Source organism: Toxorhynchites rutilus, chromosome 2 (genome assembly GCF_029784135.1).
Source record: "Toxorhynchites rutilus septentrionalis strain SRP chromosome 2, ASM2978413v1, whole genome shotgun sequence".
Taxonomy (NCBI): domain Eukaryota; kingdom Metazoa; phylum Arthropoda; class Insecta; order Diptera; family Culicidae; genus Toxorhynchites; species Toxorhynchites rutilus.
The window spans coordinates 341,996,280-342,021,375 of record NC_073745.1 but is presented as its reverse complement, the minus strand read 5'-3'; the positions used below and the strand labels follow the sequence as shown (position 1 = coordinate 342,021,375).

The 25,096-nt window shown below is 42.1% G+C and overlaps 3 protein-coding genes across 6 annotated transcripts in view; 1 reads left to right on the top strand and 2 right to left on the bottom strand.

Annotated features, from left to right (window-relative positions):
- Positions 1 to 1,241, bottom strand: part of LOC129764754 (BAI1-associated protein 3) — a 285,766-nt gene extending 284,525 nt beyond the window's left edge. For 3 of the 4 annotated variants that reach the window (XM_055764208.1, XM_055764209.1, XM_055764211.1), the window contains exon 1: positions 66 to 1,241. The gene's annotated coding sequence lies outside the window, so the exon portion shown is untranslated. The remainder of the gene's footprint in view (positions 1 to 65) is intronic. The other variant, XM_055764207.1, reaches the window with a different exon arrangement.
- Positions 1,242 to 7,347: 6,106 nt separating this feature from the next.
- On the bottom strand, positions 7,348 to 12,822 carry LOC129767151 (uncharacterized). Its single transcript, XM_055767772.1, has one exon. The coding sequence runs from the start codon at positions 12,820 to 12,822 to the stop codon at positions 7,348 to 7,350; it is 5,475 nt and encodes a 1,824-aa protein (XP_055623747.1).
- Positions 12,823 to 17,439: 4,617 nt separating this feature from the next.
- LOC129767150 (uncharacterized) lies at positions 17,440 to 24,399 on the top strand. The gene is made up of 3 exons (XM_055767771.1): positions 17,440 to 18,102; positions 19,644 to 24,204; positions 24,275 to 24,399. The coding sequence occupies exons 1-3, from the start codon at positions 17,440 to 17,442 to the stop codon at positions 24,397 to 24,399; spliced, it is 5,349 nt and encodes a 1,782-aa protein (XP_055623746.1).
- The last annotated feature ends 697 nt before the right edge of the window (positions 24,400 to 25,096 follow it).

Sequence of the window (25,096 nt, the reverse complement as noted above, 5' to 3'; positions counted from 1 at the left end):
GAAAGTTCAGAAAATTCCCGCGAGCCTGTTTATGGGATACATTTTTATATTTTGTGACAGCTTACCCTCTCCAACTTTTATTTGCGCTTTCTGCGAATCGCCCCAAATTGATTCGGCGTAAAGTATAAGAAATATGACCTTCCTTTGCGTTCTGGAGGCAGATTATACTTCTATGTTGTTGTTATTGGTGCACGGTAGTCACTCTATTTTTTCATTTTTTTTTCACTCGCCCCTCTGATCACAATTAATTACTTTCGGTTCGAGTGAAATGAATCCGCTTTTCTGGCACTTTTCTTCTTAGCCACAACTCTCACTCAACACATTTCTCTCGCCTTCCGGTTCACGGGGCGATTATTTCTTGGCGCCACTGACTACTGTGGTGCGGGTGGTCGGGAAAACATTCAACAGATTGTACATAAAGCTCGCTACTCTACACATACGCACGGTTCGGACCACATACTCTTATTTGCACTTGTCAGCAAACGATGCGACGATACGACGGGGAACGTATTGTATATTGTAATTTCTGTGTTCATCAGCACATTTATGTGGCGAAATAACGCTGCTATGGATACAATCAATTGATACTGGGAATCGGAACCGACACTTTCACTGATTCCCCGTATTCCCGTTCGATATTTGTGAGCAAAATGGTGCTCAAGTTTTCTGTGTTTTTTTTTCTCTTATCGCATTTTATGTGATACCAAATTCCCTTTTTTCCACTTCCCGCTGGAAGCGATGGAGCGCACGCAGCGGTTCTTTGAATTCACATAATATTTCAATCCTCCGACAAAGACTGTAGACAGAAGCACTGAAGGTATTCTCTCTCGTGAAAATTTCCTTATTTATTACGTTTCAGACATAAAGAAAACATTTACGAGGAAAACTGCTTCCACTGAGGGGAACTTCTTATTAATCCCTAATTCCAAACTCTCTCTCCTCTTGGTAAATTCCACACTTCCAGCTTTTGTCGACAAAAACGCATAAATCACCACGCGGTTCCACTAAATTGTGATTACCACAAATTTATCCCCCAAAATGATGGGAATTTTTTTGCTCCCACATCTCACCGTTTATCGGAGCGATTCAGATCTTTATTCCAAGTGAAAAATTTTTGCTGCTACGGATGCTGATTTTTTAGAGGCTTCCCTTTTTTTCAGCTCACCATCAATCTATCTCTTTTTGGGGTGGAGAGTACTGCTTCTTGCAGGGTACTTTTGTTCTCGTCCACCACTGTTCACGTCCGTTATGCTACTGAGCGAGTCCGTGCACGGGAATCTTTTATCAGAGCTCTAGCATTAGCATTAGATGATGATCTGAGCCTTGCGAGCCAGCGTGAGAAGAGCAGAAGAGCGGAGCGACGCCACCAACGATGATGATGATGATGATGACAATGATGGGGTCGCGAGGAATGCTTTTCGTCGATTTGGCTTCTGAGAGAAAGTCTGTTCATCCGAGTTTTGTGTGTGTTCGTATAGACAGATATCGGAGAGGACAATAGATACTGAGCGTGCGAATGAAACTATTTCACTCCTTTGGATTGGTAATTGTGAATAAAATGATGCGTTAGTAGGACAATAACTGGGTCAAAGTTTTAGCGTTCAAACTGAATGATCTGGAATGATTTCACGCATATGTTTCCTACGAGAGGATACATTTTAGAGTGAGTGGGATAACTATAATTTATGAAATTTATCTCATTGAATAATCTCTCATATTCCCATGGAATTAGCTTGCAGATAGCCCTGGTGTGGCTAGAAAAAAGGAAATGACTGTTTCCCAAACATTGAAGAGGTCAATTCTGTCCCGAGCTTTTTCATAGATTTTTTGCTTTTCCTCCAACATGAATGAACAGTCACAAATTCAGGGCAATACTCCTGAATCATTCACTACTGTTTTTACACCGAAATAACCGTGATGATTGGTTATTCCAACAAGATAACGCTTTAGTTCATAAAAGTCGGAAGAGCTTTACATGTGTTTTTGATCATGGGCTTCAGATTCTGATTAAATCCAGTACTTTTAACGTTAACAATTACTAACAACATTTTTATTGTAGTCACTAACTGATCTGTTTTCTGATATTTTTTAATCAATAAAATAATTCAGTTATAATCAGCTAGAAATATGTAGCCCCACTTGAAAATCGCTCTTGTGGTTATTTTAATTAAGGAACTAACATGTTCCAATAAACTACAATAAACTCACGAAGAAGGTCTTGTTGAACTTCGATGTAGCATGTGATTTACCACAAATTGTTGGTTCGATGACGCAAATTTAGCGAAATTTATCTACAGCCCAATCAGTTCTTCTACAGTCATGTTTGGGTAAATGCATATCAGATGGGCACAAATAGCAATGCGCAATTGTATCGAAAGCCTTGGGAACATTACATCTTCTTCAAGGTCCGCTTAACGATGGTCCAATATATTGTATGGGGTGGATCACCATCTCATTATTCTTGATATACCTTCCTATAGTGATAAGATGCCTAATGCGGCCAAAACAGGTTTGTCGTGTTTATAGAGAAAAGGCACCAGACGTTTTGACGAAGGAATATGTCTTTCATTTCTGTACCGTGGTTGAAAGTTTCTAAAACGATAGCGTGACGCTTGGAGTGCAAGGTTCTGAACGCTAATTCGCCCAATTCCATTTCGTTTCTGCAGTCGAACTGAACGGATCATTTAGCGAAAATCAAGGTGATGCGATATATGATTTTTTTTACTCGTAAAGTTGTTTCAAAAGTTTAAAAATAGCGTTGAAAACAGGTTATTGATATAACACAAATCCGTAGAAAAGCTGGCGTCCGTTTGGAAATCCATTTCAGTCAGAGTTTCGTTTGGTGATCTCGAAAGCAGAGACGGTTTGCTGACGAGCGTCGAACGACAATGAAGTGTCTTTCTCAAGGCAGGTCAGGAAGGAGTTTGAAGTAGAGTTTTCTATTCTTCACAAGAGCCCTTCTCAGGGTTGAACACGAATGAACTTCGAAGTTTGAAGTCTCTCTAATTCAAGAAGAAGAAGAAGAAGAATAAGAAGAAGAAGAAGAAGAAGAAGAAGAAGAAATTCATTTAGTTGTGATTGGAAACTTACGGGAGGATGGTCTCGCTCGCTTTCTTAAACACAATGCTTTTCTCTCCCAACTCCATTTCGTTTCTGCGGTCGAACTGGACGGAGCCGCATTGTTTGTTGAAAACAGAAGTTCTATTATCGAATGCTCACGAATGCCGCTATCGACCGATGATTCCAATCGTCGGAGCTTGGTTAGGGGGTTTGTTACCGATCAAGTTACAAGACGGGGTTTCCAAAACCTGAATACTTCCTTATTAAGACGTATTAAATTTTCCTGCAACGATTTACATTGCTTTCAATAATAGTTCATAGCAGGGGTTAATTCAACTCACATTGGTGCCCGTCAATTCAATGCAGTCCGAACTGCTTTCTTAGCTATGACCTAGTTCGCACTTTTTATGAGAAACTAAAATAATTATTCATCGATTGTTAATCATACCTAATTAGGAAAACAATTCTTAAGAATATAATCTAAGTTATATGATCGATTGTTCGTCACTTTTCGCAATCAGTGGCTATCAAAATAAGTATGTGCTATTAATAATTTCACTTGCAGTTGGATAAACTATACCTCACTAAAGCCACTTAAAAGTTTAATTTAGAAAACTTCTGCCTATTGCGCTTGAATATAACTGAATTTTTTTACTCTTGTACGTTAAGAGCTATCACATGCAGTCGACTCGAGGTTCAATAACACAATGCCATGTTCACACAATAGTACGCAAGTGCTTTGACCTCTTCCGTAGCGTCATTTCGTGCGTATTTGTTCGAGTTGACCTACGCTGATGACCGATCGATGGCGATCCTTTGGGATCAAGAAAACTGTTTTGTGAAAAGGGCGCAACAGGGTTGTTTTTTGCGCTGGGTATTTCCAAGGAGGATTCGATTCCTCCTTTGAACGTAATCAATTCTTTTCCTGCTGAACGAAGAAGTATGATAATCTTTTTATCCGGAAGATGAAATGTCTAAGAGTTACAGTGTCGGACAATAGAATAGGACCACAGCTCAATCCAAAACAGAAAGTGACAAAACTTTGAGAAAAAAATTTCCATTTAGGTGCATCAAAATATACAAATTGTAAATTCCATTCTTCGAAGAAATTAAAATCATCCGTAGTTAAACCAATTGTCCTTTATTTAAAAATGCGTTTTAAGCATACTTACTGACTAAAATAACGCGACATAAAATAGGACCGCTTTAGAATTCATGGTAAAAAAAATTTAAAAAAAAGGAAATTCATACCGTGATCGATTTGCAGGGTTAGTACTTGGTGGTATAACCCTTATTACGCATCACTTCTCGCACCCGGTTCGGCATCGACTCCACCAGCTTTTGGCACGTTCTCAGCGGGATAGCGTACCACACCGCCTGGATTCTCTCCCACAGCTGCTGCTTGTTTTTTGATTTTTCGGTGTACACCTTACGTTTAACTATTTCCCATAGGTTTTCTATGGGATTGAGATCAGGGGACTGTGCTGGCCACTCCATAACGTCTACCTTATTATCCTGGAACCACTTTTTAACCGTTTTAGCGGTATGTTCGGGGTCGTTGTCCTGCTGGAACTGCCACTTTAGGGGCATCTCCCACCCGGCGTGTGGCAGCATTACTTCCCGAAGTATCTGGGCGTAGAGATGCTGGCCCATAATCCGGTCGATCCAGTACAAGGGACCCACCCCGTACCAAGAAAAGCACCCCCAAACCATGATGTTACCTCCTCCATGTTTGAATGTTTTATTTGTATACTGGGGCATATACGCACAGCCGAGTGGGCGATGGACCCGGAAAAGGAGAAACTATGGAGAAATGTGCTGTGGTAGGATGAGACCAAAGTGAACCTCATCGGCTCGGACGGAAAGAGTTGGGTCCATCGCCCACTCGGCTGTGCGTATATGCCCCAGTATACAAATAAAACATTCAAACATGGAGGAGGTAACCTCATGGTGTGGGGGTGCTTTTCTTGGTACGGGGTGGGTCCCTTGTACTGGATCGACCGGATTATGGACCAGCATCTCTACGCCCAGATACTTCGGGAAGTAATGCTGCCACACGCTGAGTGGGAGATGCCCCTAAAGTGGCAGTTCCAGCAGGACAACGACCCCAAACATACCGCTAAAACGGTTAAAAAGTGGTTCCAGGATAATAAGGTAGACGTTATGGAGTGGCCAGCACAGTCCCCTGATCTCAATCCCATAGAGAACCTATGGGAAATAGTTAAACGTAAGGTGTACACCGAAAAATCAAAAAACAAGCAGCAGCTGTGGGAGAGAATCCAGGCGGTGTGGTACGCTATCCCGCTGAGAACGTGCCAAAAGCTGGAGGAGTCGATGCCGAACCGGGTGCGAGAAGTGATGCGTAATAAGGGTTATACCACCAAGTACTAACCCTGCAAATCGATCACGGTATGAATTTCCTTTTTTTTTAATTTTTTTTACCATGAATTCTAAAGCGGTCCTATTTTATGTCGCGTTATTTTAGTCAGTAAGTATGCTTAAAACGGATTTTTAAATAAAGGACAATTGGTTTAACTACGGATGATTTTAATTTCTTCGAGGAATGGAATTTACAATTTGTAAATGGTTTGATGCACTTAAATGGAAATTTTTTTCTCAAAGTTTTGTCACTTTCTGTTTTGGATTGAGCTGTGGTCCAATTCTATTGTCCGACACTGTATATGCTTGTTACTTATTGATTACTAAACCAACGTTAGTCCACTTTGCGGCTATATCACAGATATAACCCACTTCTATTTTTTTTCAGGCATTCCTTGATGTGCATTCTGTCAGATGTATACCGAGATTTTAATAGTTTAAATCTTCATTCTGAACCATTTTCTTTTTTTTTTAGTTGGTGCAACTGTGGTCTTAATGTCAATGTGCGATTTTTTATTGAGTTTGTTTAGGGATTCATTAAAAACAAGTTAACATTTTTGCTCGGCGATTTTTGATATTGTGTGAAAATTTGTGTTGCAAAAATAATCCTTGAACGTTGAAAGTATTACACATTTGGTGACTCAATTATGTCGAAAACACGGGTGCATGAATGATCATTAGCGAAAAAGGAATGTTAAAGTCGCTTTTCATCCATTCGGGACTTACGGTAGAAGGGGAAATTTACAGCACCAAGTGCCTGCCGGAAGTCCTTCATCCAAAAATATCATTCGGGCGAGGAAGTGGTGTATTGGCCGCCCAACACGCGAAGAAGTCGCTGGAGGAAACGACTCACTTGAAGATAGATGTTGTTCCGAAGTCTATCAACCCTCCGACCGTCCCCCAGCTGCGTCTCATCGAGAATTTCTGGGCAAACCTGAAGCGGAGGGTCTACTCTAACAATTTCGTGGTGAAAACGGAGGAGGAACTGATAAATAAAGCTAAGAAAGAACTTGAAAAACATGGCAACGAATATGTTTTCGACAGCAATGGCGAATGTTCCAGCAAACTGGAGGAAGACTGCCTGACAGGGCGTCGAAATATTTTTGCAACATGGTCAATTAAATTATTTATTATGGGAACTTTTCCTTTTATCTCTTTGTGGTTTTCTTATCGCCATCCGAAAATTGTCCATTTTTCAATGCAAGCATTAATAAGGTGTATAAGATCATTCAATTATTCAAATATTACGTAACACGGTCAAGAATAAGAGAAGGATGGGATGCCTTGTGGGATCTGGTAAAATCCAAATAAGTCTAAACAGTTTTATACGAATTACCCCTTGTTACATGTTTTGTAGGGAAAAGGGAGTGTTGTTTCACCAAGCAGTGGACTGTATTTTGCTGCGATCATGTTTGTGCGTGTTCGAACCAAACTTTTCCACAGCCGCCCATGCGGCTGACACGCAAGGTCAACGAATATGGCAATCTCAACCAAAGTAGCAGTTATGCTACTTAGGAGAGAATGCGTTTCCACGGAAATGATTCCGAGCGGCCCAGTGCCGCGTGCGATGCGAAGCAAATGGAAAATTCCATTCGCTTCTTTGGTCCTGTTAAGGACCAATCCAAAACCAAACCACACCACAGACCGATTGAGGGATTAATCGGTTGATAGCAAATAAATAACTTATTCCTTTGTACACATTTTATTTACACCAAATTTACAATATTTAACAAGTTCAAACATTCTTTTTAGTTTCTTGCTTCAAATAACTTTAGCACGCGAAATAAACTTCTTTGCTTAGCGGCGGTTGAAACTCAAGTCCTCTCTCTGCACTCAGAGCAGGTTGCTTGCGCTCGCAATGCACTCTTCTTTCGCTGTGTGCCGCTCCCACGCGCCCACGGGTGGGGCTCATGTTGGTGGTTGAATTTTATTTCCTTTGGTTGTATTCTTGCGCTCGTTGTCCTCTCGTTGCTTTACTTCCTCCGCCATCCTGTCGATCGTACATTCAGTTCGCTCCGCTGAGCGGTGGACTGAACATACTCCCACGGCAGAAGGAAAGTTACTTTGTTGATCCTTGTCCTCAATCAATGCGTTGTCCAAAATGGGTAGCGGCGCTAGCTTATGGATCGGTCTTTTGTATGTAGTATCACCAACACGTACATCCACAACTCGAACTAGGCCATCAGAACCAGGGTAGGTTCGAACAACTCGGCCTATCTTCCATTGTTGAGTTGGAACCTTGTCTTCTTTCAAGAGAACGACTGTATCTATTGCCACGTTGATCTTCTTTCTTGTCCATTTCGCTCTTGATTGAAGCTCTGCCAAATATTCATGAGACCAGCGATTCCAGAAATGCTGTCTCAGCTGTTGGATGCGTTGCCATCGGTGCAATCGATTTATAGGAATATCAATAAAAGAGTGTTCGGGTATGGCTGTTAGAGGTCTGCCAATAATCATGTGTCCGGGGGTTAAAACTTCTGGGTCCTTTGGGTCGGAAGAATGGGAAAATAAGGGTCTAGAATTCAAAATTGCCTCGATTTGACACAAAAGAGTTGCAAATTCCATAATCGTTAAATTAGCTGATTGATAAACGCGATTCAAAATGGTTTTAACACTCTTTACTCCCGCCTCCCATAAACCTCCAAAGTGAGGTGCACTTGGGGGAATGGTTGTCCACTTTATTTCTTTGCTTTGACAGAAACTATTAATCTTATCTTTCGTAATATCTGTCTGAAACAGTTTGTAGAGCTCGTTCAATGCTGATTTAGCGCCGATAAAATTTGTACCATTGTCGCTATACACTTCTTCTGGTACTCCTCTTCGCGAAACAAATCGTCGAAGTGCCGCAAGAAATCCATCAGTCGAGAGATCCTCAACTGCTTCCAAATGAAGAGCTTTAGACACCATACATACGAATAGACAAATATATCCCTTCACGGGAGTCGCTTTTCTTGTCGTTTGTTTTACATAGATAGGCCCTGCATAATCGATTCCAACTTTCAAAAAAGCAGGTGCCACATTGATTCGACATGATGGTAAATCGCCCATGAATTGACCAGCTAGTCTTGGGTTTGATTTGAAGCAAGTAACGCAGCTTCGTGTCACTTTACGCACAGAAGATTTTGCGTTCAATAACCAATATTTTTGCCTAAGCATGGCGATAACACAACTTGGCCCAGCATGAAGATTTTCTCTATGAATGTCCACTATCAGTGCTCGTGTGAGTGGATGCTTATCAGGCAGAATCCATTGATGTTTTGCTTGGTCTGGAAGAGAAGAATGTCGAATTCTGCCTCCAACACGCAAGATGTCATCACTATCAATGTACGGATTGAGATTTTCAATTCGGTTGCATGGCTTGCCAGCACGAATGCGCTCGATTTCATCATGTAACTCATGTTTTTGTATTACTCGTATCATGCATTTTGTTGCTTCTCGTATTTCAGTAAGTGAAAGTCGTTTGGAGAAATTCCTTTTCTCAGGTTTGGACCGAAGATTAGCAATAAAGCGTATAATGTAGCCTATTATTCTTTGCGTTTTACGAAACGAGTCGAATTTCTCAAAGATCGAAAGTGTTTCATCCACAATAGCAACGTTAGCAATTGTCTCTGGTTTAAGCTCAGGGATTTCGCTTTCGTCCATTACTTCCAGCAATTCCTCTTTATACTCAATTGTCCGAAGGAAGGATGGTCCGTTCCACCACAAACGGTTGTTAGCTAAAGCTTCTGAAGACATTCCACGGGACACTATGTCCGCTGGGTTGTCGGCTGATCGTACATATTTCCAGGTAACGGTGTCATTAGATTTGATCTCTGAGATTCGATTTCTAACGAAAATTTGCAATCTTTCAAGTGGTTTATTGAACCAAGCGAGAACGACTTGACTATCGCTCCATAGAACTACTGGAACATGCTCTAGTTCCATTGCAGTAACAACTTTGATTGCCAATCGATGTAATAGCAGTGCAGCTAAAAGTTCCTTTCTAGGAATAGTAAGCGGTGTGATTGGACATACCTTTGATTTACTTGTTATCAATCTCATATTTGCGGTGCCATTATCATATAAAGAGCGTATGTATATACAAGCGCCATACGCGTCTATTGACGCATCGGCAAATCCATGTATTTCTGTCTTAACTGCATCATTCATAAAAACTTGTCGTGGGATGCGAAATTGCCCGTCCGTTGGCAATGCGGCTAGAAATTCTTTCCACTGTTGGGTAAGTTCTTCATTTATCTTGTCATCCCAACCTATTTTTTCTCTCCAGAGTTGCTGCATCAACATTTTCGCAATAACTATAACTGGTGACAGCAGTCCAAGGGGATCAAAAAGCCTTGCTATCATCGATAGAACCTGACGCTTCGTAGGGTTTGGTGTAGCACAATCTGGTTGCGATAAAAAGATAAGCTCATCATTGTTAGGATCCCACATTAAACCTAACGTTTTGATTATTTCATTTGCGCTTGTGCCTTCAATATTTACCAATTTGTCCAAATCTTTTTCTGCGATGTGTTCTAGAAGCTGATCGTTGTTAGCTGCCCATTTGTGCAAATGAAATCCTCCCAGTTTGAGAAGTGAAATCAGTTCCTGCTGAACGTTCACAACTTCTTCAAGATTAGTACCCCCGAAAAGAACATTATCTACGTAAAAAGTCTTTTTCACTACTTCAGCTGCTCGTGGATATGAAACTTCTTCATCTTTTGATAGCTGATTCAGAGCTCTTATTGCCAGAAAAGGAGCAGCTGCCATTCCATATGTGACAGTCTGCAATTCCAAAACTTTTACCTGATCCATTGGATTCTTTCGCCAAAGTATACGTTGTAGTGGAGTGTGGCAACTATCAACCAGGACTTGCCGATACATTTTTGCAATGTCGGCACTTAAAACATATCGGTGCTTGCGGAATCTCAAAATAATTGTCAGTAGATCTGGCTGAATAGTAGGACCAATCATCATCTCATCGTTCAAAGATCTCCCGCCAACCTTCGCTGACGCATCGAAGACCACTCGACATTTTGTTGAAGAACTTGATGGTCTGAGCACAGCATGGTGGGGCAAATACCACTTTTGAATACCATCTTTATCCTGTTTCTCATTAATTTCCTTGCAATGTCCCAAGTGTACATATTCCTCAATGAATTCATCATATTGTTGTTTGATTTCTGGCTGTTTGCATAGCTTAGACTCCATCATGTAAAACCTTCTTATAGCCATCTGTCTTGAATCTCCTAGTTGCTTACATGTTTCTTTTAACGGCAGTTGAACCACATAACGACCTTCTGAATTGCGACGGAATGTTGACTGAAAATGAGCTTCACATTCTTCAGCCTCGGTTGGCACACATTGCTCAGAGGCCACGTTTTCCAATTCCCAGAAACGCTGAATTTGTTTATTTAATTGCTCATCTGATGATATTGCGGTATGTGAATGGAAGATAGAGCCTGATACAGAGTCGCCATCAACTCTTCCACCAATAAGCCATCCGAATTGCGAGTCAATTAACGTTGGTGAGTTTTCGAAGAGTTTCACTCGACCAGATTTGATTAAATCATCGAACCACTCCATTCCGATCAGCAAATCTATCTGACCAGGTTGGTAGAATGAAGGGTCGGCCAATTGCATTTCTGACGGAATGTTCCACGAAGCGACATCAATCTCGTAAGTTGGCAGAATTCCAGTGACTTTACGCGATACCAAACAATCCAATTCTATTCTGAAGTTGTTAAACCTTGATAGTACTTGAATGCAAGTCTTATGCTGAACTTTGGATTTGATGTTGCTAACTCCGGTGACTAATATATTCGTCTCTTCCACATGTACTCCAAGTTTATTGAGCAGCGATTCAGAAACGAAATTGATTTGTGAGCCACTATCCAAAAGTGCTCGACATATATGCGGATTTCCATGTTTATCCAAAATGAATACTTGTGCTGTTAGCAGCAACACTTGCTGAGCTGCGTTTCCACGCGTGTTGGAATAAGCGGCAGTAATATCCTGCTTCGATGAGCCTTCATATGGATTTGTCAGTGTGCTTGGAGTAAAATGCTGTTTTTGATTCTCTGGTAGTGTATCTCTTTTCTCAATATTAAACGATGGACGAACTCCTTCTCTATGAAGCAAGCTATGATGTCTACGCTTACATTTCGAGCAAGATTTATATGATGGACAATCCAACCCACGGTGGCCTCTTCTCAAACAATTAAAGCAAACCCGCTTGTCACGTACCATCTTGAGCCGCTCATCAATCTTTAATGCATTAAAACTTGGGCATTTGAACGCGAAATGATCTCCTTCACAAAACTCGCAGTTAGTTGAAAACATAGCAGCATTTATTCGCGAATTAGGTTGCTTGTTAGATATTTCATTTCTTTTAGGTGATATACGATTAAACTGATTCTCATTGCTAATTGTGGAAACCTGACATCTTTCGAGAATGGAAATGCGATTCTTGAGAAACGAGATTGTGTCATGATAATTCGGAAGCGACCCATGTTCCATTGTTGATTCCCATGCTCGTTTGCTCTCTTTGTCTAGAGCGCTAGTAAGGATGTGTACGACAACCAGTTCGGACACACCTGAAAATTCCTGACCCAGAAATTTCAAATTTTCGACATGACCCACACATGTATCAACAAGCTTCCGTAATTCGCAATGATCTTCTTTAAATATCTTCGTTATGCTTAACAGACCAACAATATGCATATCAATCATGCGCCTCTTATCCTCGAACCTCTCTCTTAAAATTTCCCATGCGCGATCATAATTGCCATCAGCAATTGTTTTCGCATCAATCAAACCGGCAGCATCCCCAATCAATGCTTTCTCCAAATGATAGAGCTTGATTCGTGGTGGCTCATTTGACTTGTTCACCACATCCCCGAACATAATCTTGAACTTTTCCCACTGCTCGTATTTGCCATCAAATGTAGGAATGGCACGAGGAAGCGATTGTTGCACAATCAACGGCTGTTGACTTACTGGTTGACCAGTAGCAGGACGAGAGTCAGGTGCGGCAAAATTCTCGAGCCACGTCTCGAGAAAAATCGACACATTATCGTATAGCGTCTCGAATTCAACGTACTCACAGTCTTGATCCTCTTTCCGATCATGCGCCACCACCGCCACGATCCGTTCATGGTAGTTGTGAAATTCCTTATAGGCAGCATCTAGTTTCTTTATGTACACCTTTACCTGTGGCGATGTTAGCTGCGTTTGTTCCTCTTCCACTCTCTCCAACATGTCGTATAAGCGGATGATTTTCCCTTTCGCTAGTCCTCGAAGATTGGACAGCGTGTTGTACTCTGCCATGTCGGCGCCATCGCCGCTACCGGATTGCGCACCGGTCCCGCCAGCAGCTCCACCTTTAGCATGCGTGTTCTTCATTCTATAGCACTTGAAATCACTTCCACTTTAAGCTTTAATAGTTTTTGTTGCACATTAAATGTTTTCATAAATTTACCAATGTCCAATGTCTTTTTCCAATAATCCAATATTCACTTTTTGCAATTTGCAAGCACTTTTTCCAGTCTTTTTGCGATTCACTATTTCAATTTTGTTTGCTACCAACCAGCTAATCCACTCACTCAAATCCATGGCACAGTTTGCTTGCCAAATCGTTGACCAAAATCCAAACGCCATCCATATGTCATCCGGCCTCCATCCGGTTCGAAGGACCAAATGTTGTTTCACCAAGCAGTGGACTGTATTTTGCTGCGATCATGTTTGTGCGTGTTCGAACCAAACTTTTCCACAGCCGCCCATGCGGCTGACACGCAAGGTCAACGAATATGGCAATCTCAACCAAAGTAGCAGTTATGCTACTTAGGAGAGAATGCGTTTCCACGGAAATGATTCCGAGCGGCCCAGTGCCGCGTGCGATGCGAAGCAAATGGAAAATTCCATTCGCTTCTTTGGTCCTGTTAAGGACCAATCCAAAACCAAACCACACCACAGACCGATTGAGGGATTAATCGGTTGATAGCAAATAAATAACTTATTCCTTTGTACACATTTTATTTACACCAAATTTACAATATTTAACAAGTTCAAACATTCTTTTTAGTTTCTTGCTTCAAATAACTTTAGCACGCGAAATAAACTTCTTTGCTTAGCGGCGGTTGAAACTCAAGTCCTCTCTCTGCACTCAGAGCAGGTTGCTTGCGCTCGCAATGCACTCTTCTTTCGCTGTGTGCCGCTCCCACGCGCCCACGGGTGGGGCTCATGTTGGTGGTTGAATTTTATTTCCTTTGGTTGTATTCTTGCGCTCGTTGTCCTCTCGTTGCTTTACTTCCTCCGCCATCCTGTCGATCGTACATTCAGTTCGCTCCGCTGAGCGGTGGACTGAACAGGGAGTGTTAGATTGGGAATGTTTCTGGGATTTAACATTGCATCGCCCGTGAGGGCCAATCATCGAAATCAAATCTCTCCCTCACCCGTTTTACAAACTCCACATGTTATTAATTTATCACTCTAGAAAATCTATGCCTATATGTGCTTTTGTACAAAAATCTGTAATCTGTGCCAAAAAACTCGATAAAATCTGTACCTTTCCAAATCAATCTGTACGTGTGGCAACACTGTTTTTGACGTAGGATTACGTCTTTAGAGAACATATTGGGGTACAAATTGAAAATCGAAAATCGAAAATTCAGTCATTTCATGTTGGATTGATGAAATTTTTGCGTCAATCGATTTCGGAACTCCATAACAATTTTTCATATTGAAGAAAATAATATGAAAAAAATGTCATGAAACTAACTATCGAACAATTCCCTTCCCTTAAAGAGACATCAAAACCAAGGTGCCCCCGGGGGAAATAGGCATCGCAAATACAGGTCGGACTCGATTATATATAGTCGACCATTTTTTTTCAACAATTATTTTCAAATCCTTTACATAATCGAATCTCAAGAAAACAATTTTTTCATTAATGTATGAATGTCAAACATTAATAGAAAAATAGCTTTTTTGTGATTCGATTGTGTATTGGATTGGAAAATTAACGTTGAAAGTGAAGTTGCGATTATATATAATCGAGTTCGACCTGTATATGAAAATCGGAGGCATTTTTATATTGCAAGTAAGGTGAGTGATACGATTAATTCTAGCAAATAAAATTTAAATCTGGAACTTTAATGTTGATTGCTTCGTGAAATTTAATATCAATGACCGATCATGTATTGTGAAATTTTTTGCAGAAGTGTAAGTGTAAAATTGTATATGGTAGCAGTTATGTTAAAAATGACTTGATGTATGAAACGAATTATTTTAATTTTTATAAATAAACACCCGCTCGAGAACGGGTCGTTTGGTTTAAGCTGCCTGTTTTGTTGTGTTCATTTTCACCCAAGGAAAGTTTATACGGCGAGAAATTGGAAAAGTGGAGAAATATTAGAAAAATGATTGCTCTACATATAGTATTGATGTTGTAAGTCTAATTAAAATTCGCATAGGGTTGCATAAACACTCGGAAAGTAAAAATTATAAAAGAAAATTACCTTTTCCATTTCAATTGTTTTCTCTATATTAAACTAACATGCTTTTACTGATTAGAAAAATCGATAATTGTGTTCGGTATTGGTAATTATCTTATATTATATTGGTGTGTTTTTTTTCTTTATTTCATTCACACATAACACAGGAGGCATCTCGTCTAGGATCACAGAGGGCGGTTTTCATCATATCTCGTTCCACTTCGGTAACTTTTCTCTGAAATGCACCATCCAACGACTATCTACCATCCTTCTGTCATCATCACTCGGTAAACACTGGTGGAGCGAACAATCAATACCCAGCAACCAAATCATTATCAAAGAGTTTAACGATTCGATTCAGCGAACATATCCAAAATCAAAAGAATAGCCGAACGGAATCCTACGTCAACTATGCGGTCGTGTCTCGGACACAACCCTCCTGTGACTTTTTTTCATCCCATTTGTTTATTTAATTAAGCTCATTAGCATTGTAGCAGTAACAGAGCCGGATTTTAATCGTGTACATATTACATGTTCTATTGTATCTATAAATTGTACATTACACAGTAGCCATTCAGGCGTAAGAGTATTTCTTCTGTTCTTCCATTGTTCAGTTCAGTTGATGATTGTTGCGTGGACGTAGTTATTCTATAACAACACAAAGATGGTCAGTTGGGGGCTCTGAGTTTTGAACTCACGATCGATCGCTTAGTAAGTGAACGCGCAACCAGTATGGCTACGAAGACCCCCCAGGCAACACTATTGATCAGGATCATCTGTATGCATTTACTTGTTGGGCGAATTTAAAACGGAGGATCTATTTCAATAATTTTGTGGCCAAAACGAAGAAACAACTGATTCGTCATCTGCCATGAGACCGGCTAGCAAGTCGTCTAAGCATTTTCGATGAAGGCTCAGTAAGCGTTGTATTTAAGAAAAAATGGTTCCATTTAATTATCTTTTGAGTTTTTCAGTTTTTTTTTAACACATACAATATGATATGATGAAGCGGGCTACATTTCATTTCGAATCGCCGATGGAAGATAATGGAAGAACCAATAAGAAACTGGTATTTTTAACTTTTCAGGCAATCTTCAGTGACACAAAAAGTTTAAACTCGATGGTTCTGATAGGTTCAACGGATGTTGGGATGATTTACGGAAGAAAAAATAATAATTCTCCACTCGGAACTCTGATGGCGGATTTTGTGCACAGTTGAGGAGTTCAAGATAACATTCTCATTTTCTAAGCTAGCCTGATCATTTCTTGGACTTAAACCCTGTTCAGTCTCACGACTGAAGAAAAGAGAAACCGCAAGAGAAAACATGTCTGTACATGTTCATAAGGAACAAACGCCCCTTTTCTTTGATTCCCCTTCCAGCAGCGCACGTGCATTACATAGCGCAATAACGGCAACAACACAAGAAAGATAAATGCTGTCCATCGCTATTGCAGCATTACCGCTGAATAAAACTATGCGTTTCAGCCAGTGAGACGCTCTCACATCTATATTTTTTGACGGCTCAAGAAGTGTTTTACCTCAAATAGTTTTGCAAGTGTTTTCTATATTCTAGATTAAGTTAGTATAGTTCTAAATTAAGCTAGTAATGTAAATCAAAAGTGTAAATAAAATAGTTTAGAAAGACATTATTCCGTGTGTTGATTCTCACAGTGTTAAAGAGTTTTATTTAGCAGCTGATTCAACGAGAGTGGTCGTCAGCGTAGATCAGCGAGTGGAAAGTTTCGCAGCACGCAGCTTTTCAGCCAGCTACTTCCCGGCGATTGTGATTGTCGCATGCGTGAGGCATCACCAGCTGTCCAGTTAATCCGAGGAAAGGTCACGAGCATCTTTGCCTCCTCCCCAACCATATACAGTCCACCATCGAACCACACATAAGAAATTTGGTCCTTCGAACCGGATAGAAGCAGACTCCGAGAAGAAGAGCAGTTACCAGTGTGAAATCAAACACGGAATTTAAACAGTGAAGCGTTAATAGACTAAAGTGAGTGAGAGTATTTGAACAATTTGTGAAGTGAACGAACAATCAAACAACGAGCAAAATGCCCACGAAGAGAATCCAGTGAAAAACGACAGTGCAGCTGCAGAAGTTGCTAGCAGCATCGAAGCTTTGTCTGCGCTCCGCGGGGCAGCGCAAGGAAAAATAACAAGGATCATGCATCTCCTTCAACACGCAGAAGTGGAGCAAAAGGAAATTTCTAGTCAACAAGTCAAAGTGTGGATGAAACGAGTTGAAGCAGCGAATAACGACTTTGACGGTTATCATCAGCAAATAGTGAGTCGAAGTCCAGCTTCGGAGCAAGAAGAAATTGATAATCGTTATGTGCAGTTTGAGGAAATTTACAACGAAGTGACAGTGAAATTAGAAATGTTTTGCTAGAGCGACAAGCACAACCGGCTGCTTCACAACCCATTATGAATCCGCCGCCATTAGTGATTTAGCAATCGCTCCCACGTGCCATACCAACATTCGATGGCAGATATGAGCACTGGGAGAAGTTTAAAATAATGTTCCGAGATGTAGTGGATCGAAGCAATGAGCCTCCTCGCATCAAGCTGTATCATCTAGAGAAGGCTCTAGTGGGAGACGCTGCCAAATTGATTGACGCCAGGACTCTAAATGAAGGAAACTACCACAGAGCCTGGCAACTGCTAGAGAAGAGATACGAGAACAAGCGGCGAATGATCGATTTGCATATTCGCGGGTTGTTAAGCATGCAAAAAATAGTGAAAGAAAATTACAGTGAGCTGCAAAAATTAGTTGAAACTTTCAGCAACCATGTGGAGAATTTAAAGTTTCTTGGACAGGAATTTACTGGTGTTTCAGGGCAAATTGCTGTTTATCTGTTAGCACAATCCATTGATGACGAGACGAAGAAACTTTGGGAGGCGACCATACGGCGAGGTGAACTACCAAATTTTGACTTAACAGTACAATTTTTAAAAGATCGAGTGTCAATTTTGGAAAGATGTCAGCCAACCGAAGAAATTAAATTCAAGCAGCAGCGCATTTATTCGAACCCGTCCTTGGAAGAGCCTTCGATTCAGCGTTTCAACTCAGCGAATTCTCCTGCAGTGCAACAAAGTCAATGTGATTTCTGCAGTAACATCCAACCATCTTACAAGTGTCCGGAATTCAACAGTTCTACATTGAGTCAACGTCTGCTGAAGGTTAAGGAAAGGAACTGCTGTTTTAACTGCCTACGTCGAGGCCATCGAGTAATAGAGTGTCCATCTAAAAGAACGTGCATCAAATGTCAACGGAAACATCACACCTTGCTTCATAGCGACGGAACTGTACCGAAGAGCAATGTTGATAAGAGACAACTTTCCCAAACCAGTTGTTGGAGCAACCCTAGAATATTAAGAGTTTTCGCAACGAAACTTTCATGATCAAAAAACCCTACAACAGTAATGAACTTATATGTAGTCATCTCACTAGAATCAGCTTGCATCTGCTATAATTAAGCTTCAGATAGGAGAGAAACTGATCTCGATAGAGAGACAGGAATCAATTGAGATGAATCTCTATTTGCACTTAATTCCCATATCTATCAATAAGGAAACAAGTAGCGAATAGTCCAAGGAGAACGCTTGAAACGTATCTGGATTCGTAGTCAATCAAATAAAAAGTTTTCGGAAGTATAATTCGTATCGTGTGGTTAAAACAGTGGTGAAAATAGTTTTAGTTCTATCGTAGTTCCTGTCCGACTTTTCAAGTGCGCAAACAGTTCAATTCCCACCGCGGAAACATTTTTGGTCCTTCGAACCGGATTAAGTGATCGTAAAGTGCTTTGTGATACTGTGAAAAACTCGGACATCAATCGGACATCAGTGGTCAGTGCAATAATTGACTCTGGACTGGAATCGCTGGCCCATACGCAAAGTGAAATTCTAACGCTCGTTGCTGCAAGTGAACAGAAGACTGAAGTAGAATAATTACAATGTGCGAAAGATCGAATGTTGTTCGACTTCGATCTCCGATTAGTGTCGTTGGCGTGTTATCGGCCGCTTTCAGAGGAGAGCCAACTCATCCGCAGTTAGAGTGTTCTTCATCAGGCGAGAGTGGCACGACGGCTTGGCTTGGGTCATTGGTCGATCAAAAGCAGCAAATTTCTACACTGTGGCTGGCATTGTGAGTACCCGTGTGTTCAAACACTATTCTTATCGAGAACACTACTAGCTTCGATTGGCTTGTTTGCTTTCATCCTGATTGAGTTGTGGGTTGGTAGCTTGTGCTCTGGTTCGCTTATTGCTTAGTGGTAATTTCTGGTGAACGTAGGTGAGGAGTTGAGTAGATTTCGTGAAAAATGGCACCGAATTTGAGAGAACTTACTCGTCAAGAACATTTTTATCTCGACACCATGGAAAATCTAAAAGATTTTATGGAAAACTTCGAAGCTGACCGCGACAGTGAACAACTTGAGGGATGGAAGCAACAAGCTGAGACATTATATACTGAATTTCAGGCGAATCGGTTAAAAATTGAAATGTGTATAGATGTAGCCGATAGGTCCGAAAAAGATGTGAAGGATGCAGAAACAACAAGTGTCGTAGAAGAAACAAATCGTCTTGTTCGACGTGCATTTGAAAAAGATTATGTGCGAGTGGTTAGCTTTCTGAAGAGAGAAATAAAAAGGTTACAAATAAATTTCCCTACCACTTCTATTGGTAGTACAACTTCAACAGACCACTCTTTTTCGCGCATTAAGCTTCCCGAAGTTAAACTACCAACCTTTGACGGATGTGTTTCAGAATGGATAACCTTCCGGGACACTTTTAAATCACTCATAGACTCGAATCCCCAACTGTCGCCAATAGACAAACTGTCGTATCTCGTTGCATCTCTTTCTAAAGATGCCAGGAAAGTTGTCGAATCCGTCGAACACACAGCCGCAAATTATACTGTTGCTTGGGCACTGCTGGAAAAGCGATTCGACAATAAAAAGTTGATTGTAAAAACCTATATTGATAGTCTTTTTTCGATTGAACCAATAAAAAAGGAATGTTACGAATCACTAATGCATTTAGTTGACGATTTCGAGCGGAATCTGTGCATGATCGAGAAGATAGGCATTCCAACGGACGGTTGGAGTGTGTTGCTGGCACATATGATTTGTAGTCGCCTAGATGCGTCGACGTTGAAGCAATGGGAAATTCAACACAAATCCACGGAAGTTCCCAAATACAATGATATAATAACATTCCTTCGCACACAGCTTACAGTGTTACAATCTTTGACATTGTCGAAGTCACGTTCGGTCGATCCAGTCAGATTCGATTCAAATAGATCACAGAAATCTAAGATAAATACAGTCCACACAACTACCAATACCACATCATCACCTGGTTCATGCCCTTTTTGTTTGAAATCACCGCATTCGCCATTCAAGTGCGAATCATTCCAGAAATTGTCGGTAGCCCAACGCTTCGAACAGGTGAAAAAGAAAAATCTGTGCATCAACTGTTTTTCCTCCTCCCACCTACTCAGAAATTGTTCTTCCGGTGCTTGCAGAGTATGCAACCAAAAGCATCACACTATGCTCCACCAACCATCGCAAGATCGCTTGTCCACTCAATCGAAACCACACACCTCTGCTGTTTTGACCACTTCGCCATCGCATCAAATTGATCAGTCCAGCTTATCAAACCAACCGTCACAACCACGGTTATCATCGTCGACAGAATCTCAATTGCCTTCAACCTCGGCCCAAACTAGCCTCGTGTCCACCACTCTCGTTGGTAGCAGTCAAAGAATGCCTGCTACAGTTCTGCTGCAAACCGCAATCATCAAGGTTTTCGGTTCTGGTGGAGACGCCCTGTGGGCCAGGGCACTGTTGGATCCTGCGTCGCAGTTGTGCTTAATTACTGAAAACATGGTCCAGAAATTAAAGCTTCGTCGCTATCCAAATCGCCAAGAAATTGGTGGAGTTGGAAACACTCTCGTCGTGTCGTATCATGCTGTTGACGTTCGGATAGGATCTCATTGTACGAAATTTACGGTTGAGGAATCTTGTCAAATATTGAAGAAAATCACTCGTGAGCTTCCAGTGAACCCTGTTGATTCGTCAACTTGGAATATTCCATCCGAAGTCATACTGGCTGATCCAATGTTCTATGCGCCAGGGCCAATAGATTTGCTTCTGGGAATGGAACTATATTTCGATCTTCTTCTTGAAGGATTAATAAAACTGGGCCCTGAGAAGCCAGTTCTTCAAAATACTGTTTTCGGATGGGTAGCATCCGGAAAAATTGTAGCTCACCACCCTCGTACCCAACACAAGTTAGCTCACGTGTGCAGCGCAGAATCAGTCGATGATCCAATCTCTCGCTTCTGGGAAATAGAATCTTGTTGGTCCAATAGTATACGATCCCCAGATGAAACTTTCTGCGAGCAGCATTTTGTTGCTAACACCTTTCGTGACGAATCTGGAAGATTTGTCGTTACCTTACCGAAACGCCCAGATATATTGTCTCAACTCGGGAGTTCCAAGGAAATAGCCACTCGAAGGTTCCTTGCCCTTGAACGCAGACTTGATGCGAACCTCCCACTCAAAGAAGCGTACACTTCATTTGTTGCTGAATATTTGCAACTCAATCACATGCGTGAGATCGACGACACGGATAACACATTTCCGTCTTACTACTTACCTCATCATGGAGTAGAGAAGGTGGATAGTACAACCACCAAATTACGGGTGGTCTTTGACGCCTCTTGTCGAACGGACAGCGGATTTTCGCTGAATCAGGCGTTAATAGTGGGACCGGTTCTACAGGATGACATTCTAGACATTTCGCTTCGCTTCAGAATTCATCAGTTTGCTATTATTACGGATGCTGAAAAGATGTATCGGCAGATCCGCCTCCACCCTGACGATTTTCCACTGCATCGAATTCGCTGGCGGTCCTCTTCCTCGGAACCGCTGAAAACGTTTGAACTAACCACAGTCACCTACGGTACTGCCTCGGCGCCATACTTGGCTACAAGATGTCTCCTTGAGTTGTCGAAACAGGGAGCTAATGAATTTCCTCTAGCCGCGAAAGTCCTGTCAAAGGATTTTTACATGGATGACATGCTTACCGGTGTCGATGATGAAGAAGAGGGAAAACACTTGTGCAGGCAACTGCGAAGCCTGTTACAATCTGCAGGTTTTAATCTACGCAAATGGGCGTCAAACTCGACAGCTATATTATCAACCATACCTCCCGACCAACGCGACGATCGAGCAGTAATAGCACTGGACTCACCAGCAACCATAAAAACCCTTGGACTAATATGGGAGCCATCGACCGATTTACTCCACTACTCTGTTCCTAATTGGTCCCAAACAGAAAACATCACAAGACGAACCGTATTGTCGGATACAGCAAAGCTTTTCGACCCTCTCGGCCTGATTGGGCCGGTGATAGTCCTTGCCAAGATATTTGTTCAATCTCTCTGGCGAACTTCTGCATCCTGGGACAATCCACTAGACGAGTATCAACAGCAGCATTGGTTGGAGTTCCACAGTAGTTTGCAAGGATTAGTATCTATTACCATCCCAAGGTGGGCAACCCCTTCCTTCAATCGCGTAGTGCTTGAAATGCACGGGTTCTGCGACGCCTCTGAGAAGGCTTACGGGGCCTGTTTGTATTTGAGAGTTGTTTCAAATGACGGCAGAATAGCCGTGCGTTTACTAACCGCCAAATCTAAGGTGGCCCCTCTCGGTGATTCGAAGAAACAAAAACGCATCTGCCTACCGAGGTTGGAACTCTCATCTGCCCTTCTGTTGAGCCATCTGTACCATAAAGTTCAAGCCAGTACAACGCTGAATGTCAAGACAATCTTCTGGACAGACTCGATGATCACTCTACATTGGCTTCGGTCGACACCATCTAGATGGAAAACCTTCATCGCAAACCGTGTTTCTGAAGTGCAGCATCTCACACAAAGCGGTATTTGGGCGCACGTTCCAGGCATCGAAAATCCTGCAGACATAATTTCCCGTGGTATGCGGCCAGCACAATTGCAAGAAACCGCATCCTGGTGGAATGGTCCACCCTGGCTCAGCCAACCATCGCGTTTTTGGCCACCTCTAATTCCACAAACTTCCGTCGAATTGCCGTCAGAAATGCTGGAAGAAAGGACAGTTTCTCTGCCAGTGCGGGTGCACCCTCCGAATGAAATCTTTTTCTTACGATCGTCGTTTCCGGCGCTTGTTCGTCTAATTGCACTTCTTCGTCGCTTCATTTATAACAGCAAGCTTATCAATCGCTCAAATCGACGATATGGTTTCCTACAAGCTTCAGAACTCGCGGAAGCCTCCAACAACCTAGTTCGACTGGCACAACTCGAGTCTTTCAGCAAGGATATCGCTGCTGTAGCTAAAAATGGCCAGGTTGACTCACACTCTGATCTACGAACACTTGCACCAATTCTCATCAACGGCATTCTAAGACTTCGTGGCCGACTCAGGCATGCGGCCATATCCGAAGATAGTAAACATCCGATAATCCTACCTGCACGACATCCACTAACTACGTCTATTGTGACCTACTATCACCTGAAAAATCTTCACGCCGGTCCTCAGCTGCTTGTAGCATGTGTCCGGGAAAAATTCTGGCCACTCCGCATTCGAAATTTAGCACGAAGCGTAGTGCACTCATGTGTAAACTGTTTTCGCTGTCGTCCTCGTACCCTCGATCAGATCATGGGAGATCTGCCTTCAGAACGAGTTACTCCATCGTTACCCTTCCTCAATACTGGAGTGGATCTTTGTGGACCGTTCCAGTATCGCAAAGCCAGCAGGGCTCCACCAATAAAATGCTACGTAGCCATCTTTGTTTGCCTTGTCACCAAGGCAGTTCATGTGGAGCTAGTCTACGATCTCTCCACTCAAGCGTTCATAGCAGCGCTACATCGATTTGTCGCCCGACGAGGAAAACCGAACCTCATAGAATGCGACAATGCCAAGAACTTCAAGGGTGCTGTGAGGGAACTAAAAGAATTAGCCAAGCAGTTTCGTTCTCAACAACATCAAAGCAAAATAGTCAACCGTTGTGCTGATGACGGGATAACCTTTAAATTCATTCCGCCACGCAGCCCAAATTTCGGTGGGCTATGGGAAGCAGCGGTGAAGTCCTTCAAGCAGCACTTCCGTCGAACCGTAGGAAACTCGATCCTATCCCTGGACGAATTCGTCACCCTGCTCGCCCGCATCGAAGCCTGCTTGAATTCTCGACCGCTGACTCCACTTACGGCTGATGTCAATGACTTGGAAGTTTTGACACCAGGTCATTTCCTCGTCCATCGTCCTCTCACTTGCTTCCCGGAACCCAATTTGTCTGATGTACCCCAAAACAGACTCGATCGTTGGCAACGAAATCAAGAGCTTCTTCGGCGGTTGTGGAAACGCTGGACGATCGATTACCTGTCTGGTCTTCATCCACGTACCAAGTGGACTCGCATACGAGACAACGTCGCCATAGGAACGATGGTCCTTCTTAAGGACGATAATCTGCCGCCTCTTAAATGGAGATACGGGAGAGTCAGCAAAATATACCATGGAGACGATGGAAATATCCGGGTTGTAGACGTCCGAACAGCAGAAGGAGAGTACCAACGAGGTATCACAAAGATATGTGTGCTGCCTATCCAACAAACAGCTGGGCCTACTGAAGTACCCGGCCTCTGCTCAGAGGACCACTAGGTTCTTCCATCGCAGTACTCAGTACTGCGCAACGAACGGAGGCCTTTGAGCCTCCGTACCCTGTAAGTATTATATGAATTGAATTTTCAAAAAATAATGGATTTTTTTACTCCGGCATATGTAACGCACCCACGGCTGCTTCGATGGATCACCATTGAGTACGCCCAACCCCGATGACAACAAAGTGAACCCTGGATCCCGAAAACTGCATTTCCGTCGCTTCAAGAAGGTCACCACAACCATGGAATATAGGAAAGCAGCCGAACCGAACAAAACTCGTCAGAGTCCGATGGCCCAACCATGATGTGGGGATAATACCAGACGGATAACAGTCTCCGGAGGATAAGGAAGCATCATCATCCCATCATCCCACTTGTCGCAGATATGTCGGTTGAAAGGTGTATCCTTTCAACAGGGGCCGGCATATGTTGGAGCAACCCTAGAATATTAAGAGTTTTCGCAACGAAACTTTCATG